At 32.7% G+C, this 16,053-nt stretch overlaps 2 protein-coding genes across 2 annotated transcripts; both read left to right on the top strand.

Annotated features, from left to right (window-relative positions):
• Positions 1 to 3,891: 3,891 nt before the first annotated feature.
• LOC18590053 (proteasome subunit alpha type-3) lies at positions 3,892 to 8,245 on the top strand. Its single transcript, XM_007015342.3, has 9 exons — positions 3,892 to 4,111; positions 4,216 to 4,255; positions 4,357 to 4,440; positions 4,562 to 4,635; positions 4,747 to 4,918; positions 5,054 to 5,100; positions 5,876 to 5,941; positions 6,896 to 6,986; positions 8,010 to 8,245. The coding sequence occupies exons 1-9, from the start codon at positions 4,008 to 4,010 to the stop codon at positions 8,079 to 8,081; spliced, it is 750 nt and encodes a 249-aa protein (XP_007015404.3). The 5' UTR covers positions 3,892 to 4,007; the 3' UTR covers positions 8,082 to 8,245.
• Positions 8,246 to 9,297: 1,052 nt separating this feature from the next.
• FUS12 (proteasome family protein) lies at positions 9,298 to 15,031 on the top strand. Its single transcript, XM_007015340.3, has 12 exons — positions 9,298 to 9,595; positions 9,729 to 9,821; positions 10,500 to 10,578; positions 10,952 to 11,192; positions 11,273 to 11,347; positions 11,427 to 11,561; positions 13,031 to 13,218; positions 13,836 to 13,904; positions 13,979 to 14,069; positions 14,179 to 14,313; positions 14,502 to 14,614; positions 14,712 to 15,031. The coding sequence occupies exons 1-12, from the start codon at positions 9,586 to 9,588 to the stop codon at positions 14,800 to 14,802; spliced, it is 1,320 nt and encodes a 439-aa protein (XP_007015402.1). The 5' UTR covers positions 9,298 to 9,585; the 3' UTR covers positions 14,803 to 15,031.
• Positions 15,032 to 16,053: the final 1,022 nt, after the last annotated feature.

The raw sequence follows: 16,053 nt of genomic DNA, 5'->3' as shown, positions 1-16,053 counted from the left end.
TTATGTCTTAAATTGTTTTATAGTAGAATTTAAAATTCTAAGTTTCAGGGCCCCCATTACAGTCCCACATAGGACGTAATGGTATTTGACTATTGACTTTAGAAGACGCGGATGCTCTGCAGCCATGACTGTTGAATATTGAACCTTGAACTTTTCTTTTGTTTTACATTTCTTCCATTGCCAGAAACGGTTCTTTTCTTTGCCTTCAATTTAACGTGGGGCTTTATCTGTTAGGTTTCCAATTGGAAAGATTAACCTGACCTCCATCCTACGAAACATCCACGACAACTAGGCCTAATCTCATGTCAGGAAAAGAGGGAGGCCTTGATGCATAGGTTTTATTTTGACCATATGAATGCACTATGCAGTACATATTAAAAATTATTTGACATTATTTTTGTAATACCCTAAAAAAAATCCTACTTAATTAATTATATAAAAAGTTATAATCTATATTAAATAAATAAATATAATATAATATAAGTTTAACTTTTTAAAATTACAGTTATAACTTTGATTTTATTGATAAAATAGAAAATAAAATAAGGATCTTTAACTAAATAAAGAAGTTTAATTAATATCAATTTTATTTATCACGTTTAAGTTAGTAGAGTTAAGGTCTGTTTATTTTATTTGACAACAACTCATTAAATCACGTTAAAAAAAAATAATGGAGGTTAGTTTATTTCATTAAATTCAAACAAATAGATAGAAGAGCTTAACACCAGGGAAGAAGAAAGACAAAGAAAACGAAAAAGCATGGATTGCTGATTAAGGTATGTTTAGAGTTGTATTTTAATAGTTTTGACACAAAAGTCTTAAATTATTTGTATTTCCTTACTTTTTATTCAAATCTGATATTTTTTCAATAATTTTCCCGTAGCATGGTAGGTACCAATGGAAAGGTCTTGAAAAGATTTTTTCAATGGTTTTTGTAGCATCTCATTTGGTTTTGTAGTTTGGAATATACGAATTTTTAAATTTAATTGGGAACTTGGTTTTCAACAGTTTTGACAACCCAACTTTAGGTCATCGAAACTCCATAGTCCGATAACTTTTTTGGTCGTTTTTTTGAGGGCTTTTGTAGTATGAAATAAGATGTTTAATTTAGCATCAATGGTTCGGTTAGGGGCTTCCTGTGTTAAGAGAATTAAAACCTCAAAATAGGCTCATTGATACTGAAATTTCAGAAATCTAAGTATTTTTGTGATGATTTCTTGAATTTTGACTTTCGAAACTTGATAATTTTGTGTTCTTTTTAATCGAAACAAATTATGGCGTTGTAGTATGATATAAATACTTCAAATTGATGTTGATTTTATCACTGACAATAATTCAAGTTAAGAGTTATAAATGATCGAAGTAAGCCAAATAGTCATGAAAATCTAAAATTTCAAATTTTATAAAAATTCATTTTTAATTATTTCAAAAATTATTCTTGACTTATATTCAACCTATTTTGCTAGAAACTTCAAAAAATTAAGCAATTTAAATTTTAGTGAATTTTTGTATAATAAATATTTATCTGATAAATTATTTTCGAATTGACATATTTTGAAAATTTTTATTAAAAATATTCGAATTAAATTTTGATTTGTATTTAAAGTAGATTCACTCAACCTCATATTGTTACTGATTTTGTACTATAATCTATGAGTTTCTAAATTCTGAATGTTTTATGTATTTATAAATTATTAAAGAAATTAAATTGATTTTTGATCAACGAAAGAGACGGTATACCTTAAATACCCTAGAATGACCAGCAAAAAGTTATGATTCCTTTTGCTAAGATAGTAATGTTGGTTTCTAATTTTGAGTACTTTGAATTAATAGGCTTCAAGATGTGTCTAATTCTTTATGCTTTGAGTTTGGTTTGGCGAATTAGATAAGTGAATGATATTCATTCAGTATTTTTACACCTTAAAAATTAGCCTCAATCTGAATTTGTACATGAGATATAATATTTTGTCCTATGATTTATTAAAATCAGGTTGAGCATGCAAAATGTATATGTATATGAGTTTATATGTTGGATTTAGAATGTGATTTATGCAAAACGTGATTTCTGATTTTGAAATTGTTCATGACTTTGTATAATGTATGCATATATATTTTCACGAATATAAACATAAATATTTAATCTGAAATGAATATGCTTTTGAGGTATATGAGATATACTTGAGAAAGTTGATATATTGTTTTATGAAATTTGGGTAATCTAAAAATATATTTTTTTTGTTTTATCTCCTAATATGGCTATACTCTGACCCTACTAATGAGGGTTAAATGTTGACCATGTCGACATGTATTCTATGATTAGAGATCGATCTTCCAACCGCACCACCGATTATAGAATAGTGGTGTTTATGATATCTGTTCAGTGCAGCCAATGGTTACTTTTGATATACTTCTGACCCGTGCCACCGGGATTAATTGTGGTTCTATTTCTGACCTATGCCACATTGGTTAAATGTTGTCGTAGCATGTTACAGGAGACTACTAAAATTTAAATATCTGTGAAATATGTTTGTTTTGTTATATGAAAATAGATATTTTGAAATATATGATTCTGAATGAGATTACCTAAAATTTTGTTTTGATATTTATATATGTATTAATAATTTCGACTTAAATATTTTGAACATGCTTAATCCGACTGAAGGGATGTCAGTTACTTGTTCAGTGGTTGTACTCATTCTTATAATCCTTATCATTTTTACAGATTTCAACACGTATTCATGTGTGAGGATTAGACTTGTTCAATGAGAGCTTTGGTTAGCAAGATTTGTACATGTCTTTTGACATTTATAAGTTTTAATGTAAGTATTTGTTTTTTAATTTGTAAAGAGATGATAGCTAGATGAGAAATTTGTACTCTTTATTGATTATATATAAATTGTATTATTTTGAGTTTTGATGTTTAGTAAAATTAAAAAAAATTAAAAAGATTTTGGAGTTATTACATTTAGTTTAGTAAGATGTTGTTGCCTTACATGCTTATGAGATTCATTTCATGAGTATGTGGCGTCTATTAGGTCCCAAAACCTTAGATTTGGGACGTGACAATTTTTTGTAAAAATAATGAGAGTCGTGTAGTAAGGTATGATGAGAAGAGAAAATGATTATTAAAGACACTAGATTCACATTGGCATACTATATAATTCTATAATATGTTTAGCATTAAAATAAATAATATTGTCTTTAACAATAACAGTAATATACTTAAACATATAGGAACTTAACGATATAATATTTATTTACTTAATTATTGATGTATTTATTTATATCATTAAATAAATATTTGAACGTTAAACCAGAAATTAAGGCCAAAAAAGAAAAAAATTGTTTGCTTCTATCTTTATTTATATAATATTATTTAAATGTATTCATGTTTATAAGTGTATTTATTTCATTAATTTTTAGCTATTTATTCACAATATAATTATATTTATTTCATTGAAATAAAATATTATTTTAGAAAAATGTATATTACATTATGTATATTTATCTATTATGTCATAATTTGCATTTGAAATATATTTATTTAATTTATTTTACATATATATAGATGGATGTTTAGACCTTTAATAGGATAAGATAATGATGCATTACTATCATATTATTACCGCCTATGAAAGCAACTTGGCTATATATTAGTAATATAGAATTTAATTTTTAGTGTTATATTTTTCTTTCTTTTTTAACTCGCTTGTCCCTATTTTGGACTAATATCTAATTCTCCTCTATCTTTATTTTCTATTTTGTAAATCGATAATTCGGGCTGATGAAGGCCTGAAGCGATAATTGGGCTTGGGCTGACCGTCTAAACAATAAATATACAGAGCTTTAGTGACCCATGTTGGCCCATTGGCTAGAATTTTTTTTTTTTCATTGAATTTGCTGTTAGCATCGGCGTGAAGTCTTGAGAAGAAAGAAAACTCGATATATCAAGGGGAGAAGAAGAACAGAAGAGCAAAGAGCAAAGTAGGAAAAAGCAGAGAAGAAAGATGAGCAGCATCGGAACAGGTTACGATCTATCAGTCACCACTTTCTCTCCCGACGGCCGCGTTTTTCAGATTGAATACGCCGCCAAAGCCGTCGATAACAGTGGGTCCGTTCCTCTTCTCTTTTCATAATTACTATAATATCCATATACTTCTTTCCCATTTCTAGGTTGTCCAAATTCTAATTTTATTTTCTTTTTTTTTTCTGCAGAACTGTAATTGGAATAAAATGCAAAGATGGGATCGTTATGGTAATGCTTTTGCTTCTTCTTTTCTTCCATCGCTTATTTTGAAAAAAATAAAAAGAAGCAAATATTTAAGTGTAAACTGAAAGTGGATGTTATTATTTTAGGGAGTGGAGAAGCTGATAGCATCGAAGATGATGTTACCTGGTTCCAATCGAAGAATCCACTCCGTTCATCGTCATTCCGGCATGGTGTGTTATCCCCTTCTTTTATTTTTTTTCCCTGTTGCTTTAATTCATTGCATCTTTAGCCACATTTGCAATGCTACATTTGGATACTCTCTCTTTCTCTGATATTGAATACTATAATTAGGCAGTGGCAGGATTAGCAGCTGATGGTAGACAGATTGTGGCACGTGCTAAATCTGAAGCTACTAATTATGAAAGGTTTTTATTGTTTTCTCTACTTCCAATCCCAAAAATTCAGCTTTAAAAAAAAATTATATTGTTATATGCTCATCTTATTATAAGTTTCATATTTTTTTTGGGTGTGTGTAGTGTTTATGGTGAACCCATTCCTGTCAAAGAACTTGCTGAACGCGTCGCAAGTTATGTGCATTTATGCACCCTCTACTGGTGGCTCAGGCCCTTCGGGTGTGGGGTTATACTCGGAGGTTATGATAGAGATGGACCCCAATTGTATGTGGTTGAACCATCTGGCATCTCCTATGTAAGTTCATTTCTCCCTATTAGAGCTTCATTTTCCTTTCTATTTTGTTACTTGGTCTATTGGTATATTTATACTTCCTCATAATTAATGATGGTTTTGTTCTTGTTTACCGGGTGCTTGATTAAATTGATGTAGAGATATTTTGGTGCTGCCATTGGGAAAGGAAAGCAGGCTGCCAAAACGTAAGTTATAAAACTATTCCTTCATTTGGTGGAACTTAGAAGCAGACATTTGATAAAGTCATTTGGTGATGCACGCTAGTTAGATGGGATGAACTTTTTGTTTTTCGCCTTCTCAACCAGTGAAAGCTATTGTCGTATTTAGATGCGATTGTCATCCAGTTGAAAACCCTTTTAATGGACGTAAATCCTTTGTTTTTTTTTTTTTTGCTTATATTCTCTCTTATGAAAACCAATCAACAATGAAGATATTCCTGGCTTTCTCTCAAATTATTAAGATGTTTCCCCCTCTTATGCATTTCCTCAATATTGTCATTTTTTTCCCTAAAGAGCAAAAATGGATGCATAATGAAATTGAAATTTTTAAAATTTATATTCAAAATTTGAAAAAGAAAAACCCTCAATGGAGCCCAACTAAGCCTTAATCCGAGTTTGTATTTTTCATTTAATAGAAAAGAAAGTATAAAAATGTGGAGTGGATGTAGCCAAGTAGAAGGCAATGAGCTGAGTCCACCACTATGTGCTGTTCCACTACTTGTCATTTGCCTATGAGCTGTCAACTCAAGTCAACTTAACCATAACGTGAAACTAGTTGGGCCAAGCTACATAAAATGATTTTCTCCATTCTGTTTGCTTAGGGGCTATATCCTTCAAAAGATATAAAGAAGTTAAAACCTTTCTTATGATCTCAACGTTTGTAATTTTTGGCTACTTCTTTCCCTCTGCATTCATCTTGTAAATAACTGAAAGTTCATCTATGAATGTACAATGTGAACAGAGAAATTGAAAAGTTGAAGCTGTCGGAGATGACATGCAGGGAAGGGGTTATTGAAGTTGCCAAGATGTGAGTGTTGCCTATCTTAATTTCTTCCTGTTTCTGTTCTAATTTACCTATTTGGAATCTGGACATGTTAATCAGTGGTTCTAAAATTGTTTGTGCATTTCTTTTTGTTTTTCCTGTTAAGGATTCTTGCTTGTATCATCATCATTTTGAAAGCTCATCCTCTGTTATCCTTGCAATATGTATAATCTAGGCGACATCATCAAGTTGGTTTCCTTTTTATTTGGTTATTCTTTGCAATTTCTGGTTTAGCACAATAATAGCTTGAGTGTTATGATGGTGGAAAGATTTATGTTTTCCCTCTACGTAGCTAAAAACTAGCTGCCAAGAGTTTGGATAAAACGTAACTTTCAAGCTTATGTTGAACCTCAAAAAAAGATAATTTTACTTAAAGATCTTATAAAAGAATGTGTTAAATTTAATTCATTAGTCTTCTTAATATCTCTAATGATGTAGCTACTTCGACTGAAATGTAAAACATAGAAAATAGTTTATTTTCTGGGTAATCTGATTTTATCTCCTATATATTGGAATTTGGTCCTATACTTGCAGTGGAAATATTTAGCTTACCTAAGCCAGTAAGTCATTATGTAAGAAGTAACTATATAAATCTTGTTTGGATTATGGATGGTCAAATCTCCTTTATGATCCTACATAGTACAAAAAACTGAAATCTCACTTCTCTGGCAACAGAGGGCATTGTTTGAATTCCTTTTCATTGGGAAGGCAATTTATAGTGGTATGGTTTAACTCGCCATTTTCTTGCAGTACTTAAAATAGAAAACAAATTAGAAGTGAGCAAGAGAACTTGAACTTTTAAGATGGAGGAGGTCACAAGAGGAGTGCTTTTGCTTTTATCTTAAATTTTCACATTCATCATGCATTTGTATACATGGTATTTTCTTTTGCCTTAGAATGCCAGTTCTAGATTTAATCATGTGAGTTATTCTTAAGCAGCATATACAAGGTACATGATGAAGCAAAAGATAAGGCCTTTGAACTGGAGATGAGTTGGGTCTGTGATGAGTCGAAGCAACAACATCAAAAGGTAATTCTTCACACCCTTTTTTAGATATGCATTTATTTCAACTCTCTACCTAGCTGCAACAACAAAGTTCATGTCCTTTTCCTCTGAGACAAGAATGGTTACATGAATTAGACTATGCTATTGTGCTCTTTTAAGACCATATACTAAATAAGGTTTCTAGATTAGTAAAAGTAGGGTCCTTGTTATGCTTCTACCCGTGTCCTTTTAGTGGCCTCTTTTGACATGAGAATCTTCCTTCGAATCACATCTAATAGAAGCATATATTGGCCTTCATCTTGCATATCAAGAACCACCTTGCATTGTTTCTTTTGTTTTATCTTCAATTGGCTCTACCTCCACTTGTTATTTAATAATTTTTTTTTATCCTATATTTTCTTGTATGCTCAATAATAGAGGTGGTAGTTGGGCTGGTCGGGTCAGGTTTTGGTTGTGTCACTTTGAGTCGGGTCATTTCGGGTTGAAGGAAATACATGTTAGTTTTGATTCGGGTCATTTTGCATTAGGTTAGATGGGTTTGACACTGGGGTTATTTGGGTTTAAGTTGTTGACTTTAAAAGTAAAGTCATTATAAATTCTGGTTGTTTCAGATTAGGTTTAGAGATTGTTCAAGTTTGGGTTATTTCAATTTCAAGTTAATTCGAGTTTTGATCATTTCGGGTTCAGGTTGTTAACTTGTCCTGATCAAATCTGGTTCAAGTTCGGACAGGTTGGATTGGTTTCGAGTTAACTTTGCCAGTTCTACTCAAACAATTGTCATAGAACACTACACCAGATTTTTTTGCACATGCTATTACTTGACTGCCCTGCAATGAGGACCGTTAGGCAATGCTAGCTTAATTAACTATTATTGGAACCAGAATAGTTTATTAATTTCTGTGTAATGTGACATCGACAATTAAGTAGTGTCTCCTTGTTTCTGTGTAATTTAAATTTTCTTTAAGAGATAATTTTTTGCAAGTTCTAGATATTTATTTATTTGTACTCTTAGAATCTGAACAGTTCCTCATCTTCGTGGGATTTCAGGTTCCAGATGACCTTTTAGAGGAAGCCAAGGCTGCGGCTAGGACTGCACTAGAAGAGATGGATGCTGATTAATTGGTGGAGCCAGAATACTCTTTTTATGATATTTTGATCTTCACTATTTTCCCATTGTTATGAACCTGATGTTTAATGTATGATGAAGTCATTGACTGATCAAACGTGTTTCCTAAAGATTATATCATAATCTCTTGACCTTTCCACTATGGTTTTCAAACAAACGACTGTGAACTTTTTAACTGTTTTTGTTTAGGCATCTGACTATGAACAGTGACTTCAGCAGCAGCAATGATGAAAAGGTTTGCAGACATTTTGCTATTCTAGTCCGACTCTGCATATGAGAATTAGAATGTTGAGAATTGGGGAAATCGTAGCATATGTAAGAGATTGTACCTTCCCATTCCATAGTTTTTGCCCTTTATTTTTTTTTAAATGTTTGAATCTAGATCTTAAATAAAATTACAAATCGTTAATGTTCCACGACAAAACCAACAAGTAGTGAAACGAATTATGGGAATGAGTAGTGTGTTGGAGAATGATAAGTATCTGCAATTGCCTATGTTTCTTGGAAGGTCAAAAAAGGCAGAGTTGTTTGGTCAGATAAGGGTCAAGGTTAGCAAGAAATTACAGGGATGGAAGGAATTCTTTTGGTCACAACCCCTCATCGGGGTCTGAAAGTTACGGCCAGAATCAAGATTGCCCAGAGGCGGGCTCTGCGAGGTATATGTCTCGTACAAATCATGCCATTGCGGAGCCGTCATCAGGCAGAGTGTCCTCATTGGAGGAGACAGTATTCCATGTCTTTAAAGAGTGTAAGGTCTGGTTTGGTGGTGATCATTGCAAAGTTGGCAGCAGATGATGCTAGGAGATGCTTCTTTCTTTGGCCATTGGTGGTCTTGAAGATTTTGACAGAAATAGTTGCACAAAAACTCTTCATAACCAATGTGGATGAGGGGTAGAGTTTACTGTTGATATTTCTTCAAGTGCAATAATATTTTTAAGTTTCCAAAGTTCATTTAACTATATTTTGGCAAATTTGGGTGTGAAGTAATTTTTAAGTGGTATTTTTTGTTAATGTGATTGTCAAAAGATAACATTATAATTATTGATTAATTAAAATATTTAAATATTTAGAAAGATAAGATTATAAGGTTTAATTAAGGAGAAGAGCAATAAGTTTTGCTCTGACATGGGCCATTAGCCGCTTTTTCTGCAGAAGCCCATTAGACATCTGAAAACCAAACAGGGTAAAAGGATAGACTTACACCACTTATACTTTGATCCGGATAGGGAAAGTTGTTTCACCAAACGCCCTCTGTTGCTAGGACGGTAGCACTGTAAAAAGGAGAAGAGAAAGGAAGAAGGCAGGTTTCTGCCTATTCAACTCCTACTGTTCACACCCTATCAAGGACTTTCGAAACAGTAGCAGTGCCCAGTGTGGGGGGTTTATTGCTTTGCTTGAAATTTACTTTTATTTCAGCAAATCGATACCTTCACCTTCGCTTCTCTAATTCCAAAAATTTTCTAATTCACTAAACCTGTCGATTTCATCCCAGCAATCATGGCTTCAGGTCTCTCCTATCTTCTCTGATGATTTCCTTTTATCAAATTTAAATTTTCTTTTTTTAACCTTTCTTTTTTTAAAATTCAGTTTCTTTATTATTCACTGTTTGATAAAATCGATCGGTTTTTGGAATTGGGCAGATGCAGATATGGAGGATTATGGATTTGAGTACTCCGATGAGGAACCTGAGGAACAAGACGTTGACATTGAGAATCAATATTACAATTCCAAAGGTTTCTTTCTTTCTTTTTTGGAATATTGTTCTCAAAATCTCAATTTTGTTATGGCTAGGATCATGCTTTTTTTAGCTTTACCCAAAAAAAAGTTAAAATTTTTGTTTCTTCACATTTTACGTGCTTCAAAGTATTACCTTAGATTAAAGTTAGAGCTCATCTTTTGAATATGGCTGACAAGTGCTGCAGGTTCATATTTGAAAAGTGCGGTTAGGGATTTTGCCTGTAAAATTGAGCAATTATTCATTTATAATAGTTGCGTAGGGGTCCGATAGTAACCTAAACTTGTTAGGCCAATTATGAGTTTAGCAATTAACCCCTCCTGCCTTACTTTTTTCATTGGAGTATCATTATTTGTTCACTAAGCTTTTCTTATTCCCTTGTGTGTGTGTGTTTTCTGTTAAAGGTTAGTTAATCTCATTAAGTGCCGTGCTTTGTATTATGTATGTGTGTGTGACTGTGTTTGCTTTTTCTCAATGTCCTCTTAATTAATCAGTAATTGATATATCATATTATTGGTTCCTAAGTAGAATCTCCTCTGCCATAGAGTAGAGGTGGGGGTGAGCTCAAGGGTCCAATTCTGTTTGGATAAATGCTTAAAACCTTTTTTTTTGGTTGAAGATCTTATCAATTTCCTACCTTTTATTGCTAATAATTTGTTTTCCTTTTTCATAAAAGGTTTAGTAGAAACAGACCCTGAAGGAGCGCTTGCTGGTTTTGCTGAAGTTGTTAACATGGAGCCTGAAAAGGCTGAGTGGTGAGTTCTCTGGAATTGACATTTGGATTTGTTACTTGCTGTTAGATTATGGTTATTACCTATCCTTTCTACAATTATTGTTCAGTAATGCTCTTTTTGCTCTCTTTTTGCTAAGTATTTTTTCGATTTAGAACATGCTAGCCATGTTATTAAGAGCATATAGTGTCTGTTACCTCTCCACTGGTGGACTCCCGTCTTATGTTAAATTTACTGAAGAATTCTCTTATGCAAATAAAGTTCTTGCAACTTTACAAATTGCGGTTATTGTTTTTATGCATCCATTAAAAGTAATTCTCTCCATTCACCAAAGAAGTATGTATTTGATTTGAGCCTTATCAATATTAACTAGCTGTACCAATACTTTCTCTGCTAGGGGATTCAAAGCTCTGAAGCAAACTGTAAAGCTCTATTACCGTTTAGGGAGGTATAAAGAAATGATGGACGCTTACAGGGAGATGTTAACATACATCAAATCAGCTGTGACGCGAAATTACAGTGAAAAATGTATAAACAATATTATGGATTTTGTTTCCGGGTCAGCTAGTCAAAATTTTGGTCTTTTGCAAGAATTCTATCAGACTACACTGAAGGCCCTTGAAGAGGCAAAGAATGAGGTTAGAGAACTATCAATTCTACAATACCATCACACTATCATTTGCATCAAGTTGTGATTTATTGCTCTCTTCGCATGCAGAGACTTTGGTTTAAGACAAATCTTAAGCTTTGCAAGATCTGGTTTGATATGGGTGAGTACGGGCGAATGAGCAAGGTATGTTTTTCAAAACCTCCTAATTTTAAATATCCACGATTCAGAGTGTTAATAATCAGCTAATGTGTTGCACTATCAGATTTTGAAGGAACTTCATAAGTCTTGTCAAAGGGAAGATGGTACTGATGATCAAAAGAAGGGAAGTCAGCTTCTGGAGGTATATGCAATTGAAATTCAAATGTATACTGAGACCAAGAACAACAAGAAGCTGAAGGTAAAAACTTTCCATTTTTTCTTCTTTGTCTTTTAACTTCCTTTTTAAGATGAAATATGGATACAGACTCACAGATGTCCATTTTGGTTGGGCTAGGACTTTGTGAAGCTTGGTTGAATACTTTGTTTCTTGATTTAGTCATGTGAAGTAAAGATACTTGCTTAATTTAAAGCCATCTACCCTTTACAATCTCTCCAAGAAAAGGGAAAGTTCTCAAACTTGATTTCAGTTGTCCCTCTTCCCTCTTTCTTTCCTTGTTTTTTAAAGGAATCATAGACTGCTTGTAGAAAAAATGTCATCAAGAACAACCTAGGATTGACCTGGCAGTTGTTACCCCTATTTTAGAGGATTGAGGTCTAAGGATTTAATCCCATTTCCCCCTTTAGACTTCCTCATATGTACCAAAAAAGTGAAAATTTGACATATTTTAAATCCAGCTGGTATGATAAAGATCTCTTTATTGATGAATAAGGAATGGTGCTGTTACATGTCTAATATAATTATTACAAATGACAACAACGACATAAGTTAAATGTTTGGCAGTTTGTAAGAATGTAACACATGCAGTTGTATTTCCCTTACAAAGGCCTACAACTGAAAAAGATGATATTGGATTTTATGTCATCATTGATTTCCCATGTAAGGTACAAAGCAAAATGTGTGCCCAATCTGTTGTTTGCCCAATATCAAATATGCTTTCTTCAGGGATTCGTGTGAAGCAATGTTAAACTAAGATATGAAATCTCCAGAACCTTAGGTGTGAAAGTGTATCTCTGTCTTCATTTTGCTATTCTTTAGAATTTTAGCAACTATTAAACCTAGAGCTACTAAAATATATTCCCTTATAGCCAGAAATTCTTTCGAATCCTGTTCACTAGTATAGTTCACATTGCCACAAAGCACCATTTACTTCCTGAAATTTTCTGTATTGTTCAATTTCAATTGCATGTGTAGTCCACTACCTTTCTGCCTTTTGTTAACACTGTATTCTTTCCTTGCCAACTCGTTCTTCTTTTATCATCTTACATTAGAAGAATATCAAAATTATTTGGAACTGAATATTATGTTATGACTTCTTTCTTTTTTTTAGCAAATATGATCATTTCAGCAAACTATAATCTTAGAAATGTTATGGTATAAGTAATATTTACCTATAAGGTCACATAGAGAGGGAGAGAGGGAGAGAGAGAGAGAGAAAGAGGGCATAACCCCTCTCTAAACTGGGCTTCATGCTACTTACTGAGTTTGATGCTTATACTTCCTTTTGAGATTTGTGAGAAAGCAATAAAAAAAATGCCTTGAAAGTTGGATGTTTGTGTTGTGATATTTCTAATCTTTTCCAGGGATATTAGTAATTTTGTTCTATAATATATGATGGCTTAAGAGCCTACCTTGATTTTATATGATAATTGTTTTACAAAGTTACATTGTTTATGTTTGTGTTTGATCTTATATTGGATTGAATGCAGCAATTATACCAGAAAGCACTTGCTATCAAGTCAGCAATACCACATCCAAGGATCATGGGAATAATTCGCGAATGTGGTGGCAAGATGCATATGGCTGAGCGTCAATGGGCTGAGGCAGCCACAGATTTCTTTGAAGCTTTCAAGAACTATGATGAAGCTGGAAATCAGAGACGTATACAATGCCTAAAGTATGATTGCTTTTTCCTAATTTTTTTCACATTGTCTATCTGATGTGTACTACTCTCTTTCTCTCATTGGTATTACAATAAGTAAGATTTGACATGAGAGCTGAAGCTTTTTATCTGCTATAGTTATCGTTTGTCGGCCTTCTGCTCTAACCCCATTATGGTACTAGGTGGTCCAGAACAAATCTATAAAATGGATAACATTTCTCTAAACATGTATGAAGGTGCCACTGTGAGGCAAAATGTTCTCTTATTAAAGTAATATAAGAAATAAATAATTGCTACAGTAGGCATAAAAGGTTGAGGACAGACAGATTATAGAGAATGATCAATATGGAGGACATGTGAAGAAAATCCCAGTTGTTGACTTCTAGCAGAGCAAAGAAGAAAGAGAAAGTAGGGATGGACAAGGTGAGAACACAAAAGGAGGGCACTATCCAGGAGGAGCACAGATAAAAAAGATAGGCAAGGGGTGGGAATAGGGAGAGAGAGATTAAATCTATTAATCTTTTGTCCAATCAGTCCTTGCTGGCTTTGTATAAATACCTCTTAATCCAGTCATTTTACCAACTTAGATAATATTTCGAATTGATCTTTTCATGTTGTTGTGCCACTTCCAGATACCTTGTTCTGGCAAATATGCTGATGGAATCTGAAGTTAATCCTTTTGATGGTCAGGAGGCAAAGCCGTAAGTTCTTTCACAGTCCGACCTTCCAAGTGTAGCCTCTTTCTCTCTTTCCCCCCTGATTGCTATTCCTGCAGGTACAAAAATGACCCTGAGATTTTGGCAATGACAAATCTAATAGCAGCATATCAACGAAATGAAATAATAGAGTTTGAAAAAATCCTTAAGGTTTGTGCAATGCTTCTGGCTGTTCTGATATATATTGCTGATTACATCTGATTGCTTTACTTCTTATTAAGCTTGGACTTTTATATTTTAAAATTTTTTACTTTCACAGAGTAACAGGAGGACAATCATGGATGATCCATTCATCAGAAATTATATTGAAGATCTTTTGAAGAATGTGAGAACTCAAGTGCTACTTAAGCTTATAAAACCATATACAAGAATCCGGATCCCTTTTATATCAAAGGTGAAAACCTTTTTTATGAGTTGCTTCAGTTGTTCCATTTTGCTTTAATCTTTATTTGTTATTACAGCAGCATTTTCAGCTTGACCTTTATTTTATATAATAAACTCCAGATATGCTTATTTTTATTTTTTATTTTTTTAAAAAAAAAGATATATCATTCAACTCCTGCATGAACTTTCAACATTCAGGAACTCAATGTGCCAGAAAAAGATGTTGAGCAGTTGTTGGTTTCCTTGATCTTGGATAATCGTATTGATGGGCATATTGATCAAGTGAACCGGCTGTTGGAGCGTGGTGACAGGTCAGCCTATTTCTTATTATTCTCTACCAGGTTCAGCTGAAATTGAACCAATGTCAGAATGATTTGACTTTGTACTCACATTTGCTTGCTCGTGCAGGTCAAAGGGTATGAAGAAGTACACCGCCATAGATAAATGGAACACACAGCTTAGGTCCCTTTATCAAACTGTCAGCAACAGGGTGTACTGAGATTGCAATTATGCTGTATGTTAGCCCTTTGGCGAAGGTGCTCCCAGTAGTTTTTTTTTTTTTTTTTTGGGCTGCAAGAGTATGCTTTCTCATCTTAAGGTGATTTGGATCAGCAATCTGGAAAAAGTAGCATGTATCTATATTCCCATATTATATGTTTGGTTAGCCAAAGTATTTGCCTGATTGCAAGAATTTTGATTTTGAGATGGACACTTGGTGAATTAGACAATTATCTACCAGTTCTCTCTGCCTAAAATAGGCATAAATTGCCGAATGCAAACCCAGAACGTGATTGACTGGACGCTGTTGTATATGTGTTTGTGAGGATGAGCTACGGTTGAAGGGAAAGAAGATAAAGGGGAGAGAGAAAAGGGTGGGGAAGGGAGATGGATGAAAATATTAAAAATTGTTAAATGGTAAAAATGTCAAAACAACAAGTTTGGAGAGTTTTTCTTTTTCTTTTTATTTTTTGGTTATTTATCCCTTCATTTATGGAAAGTATTTGTTCTTATGTGAGAGAGAAGAATTTACTCAATTTCCTTGTTTTCAAACTAGAGAAATAACTGATCTTTCAATACTTTCTTTCTTACCTTTCCATTTTGAGAAAAGGGACGGAAAAATAAATAAATCGGACAAACAAATGAAACCGTTTGAAATTGAAACACTTGCCTCTCCATTTTGAGGTCTACCCTAATGGGTAATCATTTCTTCTCCTCAATGATTGCCTAAATATCTTTTGTTTTTTTGTCCATCCTCTGTTTTATATATATATATATATATATATATATAGTATTTCTTTCAATCTTTAAACATTCAAATCTAAAAATGATTTTAAAATTTCATCGTAGTTTATCGAAATTTTGTCTACAATATGTTGATTCTAAAGTTTAGGATTTCTACGGGTATTTAGTTTATAGAAGAGAAAAAAATTGAAAAAAAAGGGCAAGAAAACAAAATAAAAATAAAGTATTTGCTTATTGAACCTTCTCTAATTTTCTTTCCTTATTTTTTATTATTTTCTTTTGACATATATATTCAAATAAAAATAACATAATTTAGAATGACTTGAGAAAAAAACATAATTAAGTACATACATTTAGTCAATGAATTTGCTTCCTTTTTTTAAAAAACTAATCAAAAACATTTTAACTTAATCAATAATAAGAGGAATAAGGAGAATAACATACTTATTAAAAGGGGAAAAAGTAAAAAAGAAAATCTGAATTTCTTTCATTATTCTCATTTGTTTTC

The sequence above is a fragment of the Theobroma cacao genome, chromosome 9 (assembly GCF_053813885.1).
Source record: "Theobroma cacao isolate CCN51 chromosome 9, ASM5381388v1, whole genome shotgun sequence".
In the NCBI taxonomy this organism is placed as follows: domain Eukaryota; kingdom Viridiplantae; phylum Streptophyta; class Magnoliopsida; order Malvales; family Malvaceae; genus Theobroma; species Theobroma cacao.
This window is presented reverse-complemented; position numbering and strand designations above follow the sequence as displayed.